Source organism: Phragmites australis, chromosome 18 (assembly GCF_958298935.1).
Source record: "Phragmites australis chromosome 18, lpPhrAust1.1, whole genome shotgun sequence".
In the NCBI taxonomy this organism is placed as follows: domain Eukaryota; kingdom Viridiplantae; phylum Streptophyta; class Magnoliopsida; order Poales; family Poaceae; genus Phragmites; species Phragmites australis.
Genome location: NC_084938.1, coordinates 27568012 through 27577476, shown reverse-complemented (window position 1 = coordinate 27577476; position 9465 = coordinate 27568012). Strand labels below are relative to the sequence as shown.

The following is a 9465-nucleotide window of genomic DNA, read 5'->3' as shown; positions in this document are numbered from 1 at the left end:
AATAGGACACATTCACACGCTATATATGCAGTGAGGTTAGTGTGGACGTGGAATTCTTAAATTAATTGGGCAAAGTAATTTGCTTGAAATGACAGTCAAGCTGCAGTGACATGGCGTGATGTATGTTAAAGTACAAGTGATTTGCCTATTTTTTTCTTATCAGTTTAGTTATTTTGGATGAGCTAGTCAGTAAATACAGCTTAATATGATATGAGAGAGATATCTCGAGTTTGAATTCTGTGAATATAATTAAATGAAAAAGTGTAGACAATTTCTATTTTCACGTTGAGAGCCTCGTGTGAGAGGGATATTAAAGTATAAGTGAATTATCCATATTTCTCTATCAACTTAGTATTTTAGAAGCAGTTCAATAATATGATGGGATGAGATCCGACAGTCATGAAATCCCGTTCGCAACTATCAATCTTGGAAACATTGGAAACACAACTCTCCTAATCATGTACTCATTTGATTCTTCCCGAGAGAAAGATATCGATCTGACTCCGCCAGTTCCTTGAACATATGATGACCGGAAGAAATCTCTCTCTCTCTCTCTCTCTCTCTCTCTCTAACGAGCACAACACAGCAATCATTCGAACCAAATTTCCAACTAAGTATCTGCAATAGCTACTAGCTAGGAAACTAGGGCTCAGCTTTTGAAAATAAAGCTAAAGCAAAGGTGTCACACCTTATGAAGAGACACAGGAGTAGTAGTGTCTACTTAAGCAAATGATTCTAACTACCCGTACTCCATATATGTATGCAAGACACCACCAGGGGAGGGGACACTGCACCATCATCACCACCGTTGAACAACAAGAAAGGAAGGCAAGAGGAGAGAGTAGCATCAATCGAGCCAGGCACCAAACTAACTGTCAGAAATTTCAATTTTTAATCATGAACGGCTCCCTAGCTAGTCCAAGTTTATACTTCTAGTAACCTGTTGATGGCTAGCTACTACAGTACATGTGGAGTCTATATGATCGATCCTAAAGAAACAGTGATGAACACCAGCTCATCAGTTTATGCATGAGTGAGAACGAAGAGATCAAGGAAGCAAGATAGTAAGAATTAATTTAGAGATGATAATACTTCTAGTAAATTAAGCAAATTAAGACATGGATTGATGGAAACATGGTGTGTGTGAGACTATGACATGACATGTCTAAAGGGCAGCTAAGCCAGCCGACAATCGAGGTGGCCGTTTGATCACCTCGGATGGCCGTGGAAGAAAGGCGCGCCGTTGTACGGGCCGGGCGTCGGGTACGGGTCCATCACCACAGCCGATGACGACACGGCCGGCGCCGCGATGGTGCCTTCGCCCGCCGCGGCCGTGCTCGGGGAGGACCCCTCGGCGGCGTGGCGGAGGCCGCCCGCGACCGAGGGGTCCGGGCCGACGTCGTGCAGGATGCCCTTGAAGACGTGGCCGGCGATGCTGACGGTGGTCTGGTACGCCACCTCAGCGTCGGTCTCGTCGACGGGGCCAAGACGCAAGCAGCGGAACAGCGCCTCCGAGCTCACCTCCCGCGGGAATTGCTCGCCCACCACCATCTGCTGCCGCTCCCCTGATCAATCAAACGCGCGCGCGCGCATGGACAGGCTTAGTAGTAGATTAGTGAGCAACTAGCTGAGGTTGCTCGGAAAATATTTGTTCCTCGGGAAAAAAAAAAGCAACTAGCTGAGCTCGTGAATTGCTTAGCTGATGGAGTGCAGTTTATACCCGAGGTGGTAGTTCCTGTAGCGGAGGATGGTTGGGCGGCATCGCGCGGGCGCTTGGAGGGCTCGGCGGCGCCGGTGGAGACCTGGTGCTGTCGCTCGCGGCGCCTGGCGGCGGGGACCCATGTCGACTTGACGTGGGTGGGACAGTCGAAGCCGCGGCTCTTGCAGCAGGTGCGGCAGCGCATGTGGGCGCAGTCCTTCTTGGCCTGGTTGCCGCAGTCCTGGCAGCTGATGGTGCCGGCGCCAGAGCCGCTCCCGCCGCGCGACGAGCCCGCGGCGGGGTCATCGGCGAAGCGGATGATGTTGGACGCGTAGAAGGGGTGCTCCTCGACCGGGTGGTGCGGCCATAGCTGGAACCCACCGCGGGAAGCGGCTGCGGTTGTGTAGAGGTAGGCAGCCGCCGCCGCTGCGGCGTTAGAGTCGGAGCCGGAGGAGGGGTTGACGGGAGGGTGGTCGCCGCGGCTGTGGCTGCTTCCTCCGCCTAGAGGGAAGCCCGCCATGCGCCCAGATCCATAGACCCCTGAGGGCAGGGACAGGTCGCTCACCGGATCGCCCGTGTCCGGCTACTCGGCTGATCCCGTCTCAGCCCTCAATCACCGAGTAGGCATCCGCATGGTCACGCCGCGCGGTGGTGGTGCGTGCGAATTTTTGCGCGTTCTCTCGCGGCTTCCGCGTCTTGGGCTCTTGGCTCGGCAGCAACAGCAGCCTGTATCGATCTAAGCTAGCTAGGGTGCGCTTGTAGTTGTAGTAGGTTCCCTAGAATTTTGGCCTGTCTGCGCGTGGAGGAGAATGGAGGGAGGAGGTAGGGGAGACGGGAGGGAGAGGGGACGAGCGAGGCAGCTGAGGTGAGGTGACGTTGCTTTAACTTTTGTGTGGTGAGGTGAGTGATGAGGGAGGCGACAGGGAGGGCCTGCCACGCCGCCAACGATCCTGCACGCTCCCAAAACTCCCCATTTTAATACGAGTACTATGTACTCTACGTCGTCCTCGTATTTCATCGCGAGTGCACGAACTACTTTATCTGTCTCTCTCTCCGCTCCTCCCAATCCTACTTTTTTGGGTCCAGCCATCGGGCACACGACAGCCCACCGTCTTCTTATTCCTCTTACCTCCCACACCCTTGCTGCTACCGGCAGGTCATAGTGAGGTACTTTCTCTAATTATAAATATAGATCATTTTAGATTTATATATAAAGATTAAAAAAGTAGATCAAATGATCTTGTTGCTCTTTATTTATTCTGTATTGAAAAAAATAACTCATTTATTTGTGAGAGTGATAGCATTTATTAAACAAGAGTAAGACAGTAACAAAAGAGAAAAAAATGCATAAAAGTTCGAGAATGATTTATATTTAGAGAATAATTAAAGAGGCTAAAACGACCTACATTTACAACCAGATGGAGTAGATTATTACTATCAGTATGACGTTCTGGTAAGATCTTATCTTATCATAACAGACTCCTTGCTGCCACCCACCACCACCTCATTTGCCACCATTGGCATCATCATCATCGCTTTCACTCCATCCCTGCCCACCGGTCATCCTCCGTTCGCAGCCTTCCCTCTAAACTCTTGCTCTCTCCCTGTTAAAAACCCCACCCAAATCTTAAAACCCTAATTCTAAGCTAGCCAAAGTTGGAGATAGGACACCCCCACGCGAATCGTGGCGTGGATCCAGTGGTAAGAAAATCAAGCGCTGGCTTTTCTTTTTTAACTACTCTCTATACGCTACTCCTATTGATTGTTCTTGCACATCAAAAACACGCAAAAGCTATTAAAAATGAGCATCTAATGCGGTGGTCGGCAACCGTCCGATCCACCATAGATTGATGTAGGAAACATGCCCTTAGAGAGATTGTAACATTTACTTTAGGGCATGCATGCAATTTTGGTCATTAATGATAGTATAGTCAATGAGACTAACATATTTGTTAGATATATGTTTTAGTAGATCTCATGGAGTCATGGATGCAATACATAAAGAAGCCATCGAAGCTGGGATAAAGTTTGATTGAATTGGAGAAGTCCCACAAAAGTTGAATATACGAGAAGGTCTGGCGTAGAGGCATTTATACACGCTAGAATGATTCAGCCAATGAAAACAGTACACATCGGATGGTCCGACGTATGAAAGTGATGAATGCTAAAGTGTTCTGACACAAGAAGGAGAAGAAGGTGTACACGCCGGATAGTCCGACGATCTGAGTTGTACATGCCAGATGATGCACTGGAGGATTTCTTGAAGAGAAGGTTGCATAGGCTGAAAGATTTAAGTTCTACTTGCCGGATAGTCTGGCGAATGAAGAGAGTGCACACTGGAGTGTCTTTCTCAGAAGAGAAGATCAAACAACACACCCGATAGTCTGGCACTAAGGATTGAATACAAGGGAAAATACACCAAAGTATTTTGTGCAGAGAAGAAGATGTCAGTGGCTCGGATGGGCTCAAGTACACACGCAGGATGGTCCAGTGATGGAGATAAAGATCACACCGAATAGTCTAATGTTCACAGAAGCTTTGAGTGGAGTTCTAACGACTAATTATGGAAGAGGTACACACTGGATGGTCTGGTAAGTATTTTATTGTCTACACCGGATCATTCAGCATATACAATGAATTTGAACCGTTAGGGCTACAGCTAGTTGGCGGGTTTGAGACTACTGGTCATTTGAAGCTACTGGCGTCTAGAGAACCTCATATACACATGAGAAGATATCCAAGCCATCAAAGCACTTATCGTGATCATCCAAGGCAATTAAGCATAAGATTAGAGAGTGATTGATGCTAATAGACCTAGAGAGAGTTGTTGCTTACTAGAAAGTGGATCAAGGAGTGATCCTACCATGTACCGAGAGGTACGACGGTGCCTTAAAGTTTTTGTGACTCGCCGACACCTTGAGCGTTAGTGGCTCAAGTTTGTTTACCCATCGACTTGGTGTGGAGCTGTCATGTCCCAAAACACTAATCACGTGATTAAACATTCATAAGCATCATGACATTATGTTTACGTGTATTTGTTTGATAATTTGAGTTTAAACATGTTTCAAAAGTACTTGGTGGTAGTTTAGAGCCCTTCAAGAAAACCCTAAATACCTTGGAGATGAAGAAGAATAGAAACATAGGAAAATTATGAAATTTTAGCAAAAGAACCTTCTCACAGTTTGACCAGAATTCCCCGCGGTTTGACCGCCAAGGGGCAGCCACGTAGGATTTTCACGTGGGCTTCCTGCGGTCTTACCACTAGACACGAGCAAAGCAACTTTGGCCTATATCCCAGGGCGATCTGATCGCCCGAGCTTGTGGTCTGACCACCACTATCCAGAACCGTCACTTAAGCCATCGACCAAACTCTTATCTACTCAACCACCCACTCGGTCGTTCTTCCCCATCTGAGTCAGAGAGAGAAAGGAGAAAGAAGGGAGAGAGGAGCAGGGAGAGGAGATCCTCCACCCGAGTTTAGTGGAGGCTGGAGATCTAAGGTGGAGATCGTCCACGAGTCTCCCATGTCATCCCTGAGCTCATCCTCAAGCTTCCATTTCGTCGGAGCAAGCCCCAAGCTTGAGGAGAGAAGAGAGCTCTATATTGACCACCACGACGTCCGAAGATCAACGGAGGGGAATTCCTCAAGCTCCCCAAAGGCTTCCTCAAGGTCATCCCCTTCACCCTCATTGTCGGTGAAGTTTCCACGCGAGCTCATCCACCTCAAGCCCTAAACCACCCCGGAGCCCGATCTCCAAATCGGGAGCTTCCCCGGAGTGATCCTCTCCAATAGAAAGCTTCCCTACACTAAGGTGAGCCATCCCCTACCGATTCTCCATCATTCCGAAGCGCGAGTCGATCCACATGACATTTGGACCCAAGCGTAACCCCAGCCTTGGGCTTATCCGTGGAGTTTTCCATGTTTGGCTCGATGAACGTTATCCAAACCATCCAAAAAGCACTCCACTAGTTCTATAGAGCATTTTGGTACCTTTCGTGGTTGAAGGTTTCGCTGGAGCCTTCGCCGGCAACCTCGCAAAGTAGCGCTGGTAGGATCTCGTGGTCTGACCGCCAATAGGGCTAGTGTCGGTGACACAGGAACCAGGGGTCCCCGAGTCCCGAGGCCAGATCAGCAGAGTGCCACGTGGAGCCCTCCCGTGGGGGTTATCATCCCGAGGTACGAGAAGACCAAGTCCCGGGAGAGGGTGCTCGGGGCCATGAACAGTGGTCCCCGAGCACCCGATTTCCCCGATGACCTGAGAAGATCAAGTTCCGGGAAGAGAGTGCTTAGGGCCGCAAATAGTGGCCCCCGAGCACTCAAGTCCCCCGACGACATGAAAAGCCAAGTACCGGGAAGGGGGTGCTCGGGGCTGTGAACAGTGGCCCCCCGAGCACCCGAGTCCCCCGAGGACCCCAGGGGAAGTCAGTTCCGGAAGAGAGTGCTCGGGGCTGTGAACAGTGGCCCCCGAGCACTCGATTCCCCGAGGACACAAACAACCAGTTCCAGGAGAGAGTGCTCGGGGCCGTTAACAGTGGCCCCCAAGCACTCGGTTCTCCGAGGACCAAGAAAGGGCATATCCGGGAGAGAGTGATCGGAGCTGTGAACAGTGGCCCCCGAGCACTCGGTTCCCCGAGGGCCTAAGAACTCCTTCACCGGTGGCCCTCACAAAGGTCCAGCGGTGAGGTGTCAACTGGTGAGAGGCCCGATGCCGCATTTAAGAGGGCGTGTAGCCTGTCACTTCCAACTGCTCCCCCCACGCTTGCTGACGTCCCTACCACGGCCTGGCAGGGAGGTTTGGGGATATTTAATGCATAGGTCCCATCCCGCGTCATTCGGTGCACCTCGGGATAGCGTCGCAAGGCCCAAGGCACCCCGCCTGCCACCTTGCAGTGTCAGTCTTGCTCTGATCAGGCGGGCACGCCGGGCCACTCGGTGGCTGCCCGGTGGGCCCTCCCCGCGGCGCCTGTTGAAAAATGGCATGATGACTTACAAGACCGAACGGGGTGCATTTTCAACCCTCCCCGTCACCTCGCGCGGCAGCCCATGATGGTTGCTTTCCATTTATGGCGTCTTGAAACTCGCGCCATCCCTTTCTGGGCACACTACTGTCCCGGCGAGTATAAAGGCCGGACTGAGGCAAGAATGCAAGACAGAGTCAAGTTCAGTACAAGCTGAGATCAAGGTAGAATCCAGTTCAAGATCACCGAAGAACAAGGAGCACGAAGCTCTAGACTAGACAAATATTCTTGTAACCCAGCAGAACCTCTAAGAAACATTCTCAGAGCATTTATAGCATACACACAGGAGTAGGGTGTTACGCTCAGTACGACCCGAACCTGTCTAAAAATCTCCTAAGCATTTACTACTTCCTGTATCCGATCATTCCATTCCACCTGCATCTCATTTACGCCCATTTACTTCACCCACAAAATGGATTCAGAATCATCCCCCCGGCCGAATCTCAAAGGGGGTCCCTCTGGATCCCTGCTTGAGGAGTTCACCCTCCGACAGCTAGTCTGACCGCCAATATACTGTCAGTCTGACCGCCACAGGCCAAAACCTTCTGCACGCTGGCGGTTTGACCACCACTTCAACATCGGTCTGACTGCCTACCACTTAAAGCTATATGCACTTATGTTGTCTTATCTAGGGTTTTAAACTTCTGAACACTAATTATTTGGTAGTCTTTTGCAAATATTTTCGAAATCCGACGCTCTATTAATTTTCAAGCATGCATCATATGCACACTTTCCCATCGTTTGATTATTTTTGTCGCGTTCTCGGTCATGAGCATGCTTCAGTCCATTTGCATCGGTCATAGAGCTTTGAAATTCGAGGATGTGTGATATGAAATAATGTGTTAGGGATGGTTCAAATGATTATTGATTATATGAGATGGTTCCAGTTACATTTATGTTCAAGTTATTGGTAACAGGGTAGAAAGGTACTTTTGTTAAGTATAGATGTTAACACAAAGGTGTCTAAGTTGCTTATGCTTATGAATTTACTTAACCTTGTGGCCTACTCTTTAATAATAACTTAAATGTATAATCCTTAGAGTCGGGTTATTATATGTACCTATTATGGATTAAGTCTTACGAGTACCTTCGGCGCAAGATAATATTCTAGGCATAGGGTACGTCCACAACATCGAAGACGACCGGAAGTTCTATTTGGCCTAGGGCGTCAAGATGGGCCTGTGTGTCGACGAAAGCCATCTCTACAGAATACGGAGTTGGTCGAAGGCGTGTACGAAGAGGAGGTTTGTCACATCCGAAAATGCTAATTACATAATTAAGCATGCATGATCATCATTGCATGTAATTATACGTATTTTTTTTATCGAGTTGAGTCAAAATGTGTTTCAATTACTTTAGAGATGGTTTAGAGCACTTGGAGAATCCCCAAATACGTAGAAAAAGGTGAAGAGTGAAGATAAGGGGACACTTAGGAAGCTTCAGCAAAAACCACCCTCGCGGACTGATCGAGCTTACCCGCGATCTGACTGCCAGGTATGCAGCAACATGGGTTTACCACGTGGACTTACTGTGGTCTAATCGGGAGCATTAGCGGTCTGACCGCTAGAGCGCACAAGCTCAACTTAAGTGAATTGATCACTGTCTCTTGCTCTCTCTCCATCACACTCACTCCCGCACTCTCTTCCTCACTCCACCTTAGAGAGAGAAGGAGAGCTCCATTTCGACATCCACGACAACTGGAGATCGATGGTGGAAACCTCCTCAAGCTTCCGGAGGACTTCCCCGACCTCCTCCCCTCTTCTCCCTCACCGGAGGCACACTCATCCAATTAACATCAAGCCCGCACAACACCCCAAAGCCCGATCTCCAAACCGTAGCTTCTCCGGAGTAAATTGATCTGCTAGGAAGCTACCATACACTAAGGTGAGGCATCCCCTACCATTTCCCTGTTATTTCTGAGCTCGATTCGATCCTCATGACGTTTAGACCCAAGTTCAACCTAGCCTAGATCCAATCTATGGGGTTTAAGTTTAGCTCGGTGAATGTTGTCTAAATTACTTTAGAGGCACTCCACTAGTCTCATAGAGCATTTTTGTACCCATCGTTGTCGAAGGTTTTGCCAGAGTCCTCACCCTGACCCCGCAAAGGCGCTGCTAGCAAGGTCTAACGGTCAGACTGCATTTAGGACCGGTCTGACCGCCAGTTAGGACTGGAGAATCCGAGTTGAAAACCTATACATGGGTCAGACCACCACTAGGGTCGGTCTGACCGTCATACAGTGGTCTGACCGCCAGCATGCCTGCGATCTAGCCACCAGGGGCCAGAACTCTCTACAAGTTGGTGGTTTGACCGTCACCTCTACCCCGGTCTGATTGCTAGCCAGGCAATGCTATTTGCACTTAGGTTAGCTTGTCCGGGGTTTCAAACTTGGAAACCCCGATCACTTAACAATCTTTTGCAAATATTTTTGAAGCACGATGCTCTAGTATTATTCAAGAATGCATCATGTGCACACTTTTCCATTATTTATTATTTATGCAATGCATTCTTATTCCGTTTAGAGAATGTTACGCCGACGATCCATGCGAGTGAAGGCAACGCCAACCTCCCGGAGTTTTGTGAGTGTTGTGGGGGAAGTATCAGGCAAACTCCAGAGTAGCAAGGCAAAGATCTAAGCATATTACACCACTTGATTGAATTGTGGAGTCTAAATTGATGGGTTATGATTTATGTAAGTTTTTATGTACAGTGAGTCGATGTCGGACGTCTATGGGTAAAACCTATGT

General features: G+C 49.0%; 1 protein-coding gene across 1 annotated transcript; it reads right to left on the bottom strand.

Moving 5' to 3' along the window:
* Nucleotides 1–1046: 1046 nt before the first annotated feature.
* Nucleotides 1047–2626, bottom strand: LOC133899318 (protein SHORT INTERNODES 1-like). The gene is made up of 2 exons (XM_062340305.1): nucleotides 1721–2626; nucleotides 1047–1565 (listed from the first exon to the last, which is right to left on the bottom strand). The coding sequence occupies exons 1-2, from the start codon at nucleotides 2217–2219 to the stop codon at nucleotides 1210–1212; spliced, it is 855 nt and encodes a 284-aa protein (XP_062196289.1). The 5' UTR covers nucleotides 2220–2626; the 3' UTR covers nucleotides 1047–1209.
* Between the last annotated feature and the right edge of the window lie 6839 nt (nucleotides 2627–9465).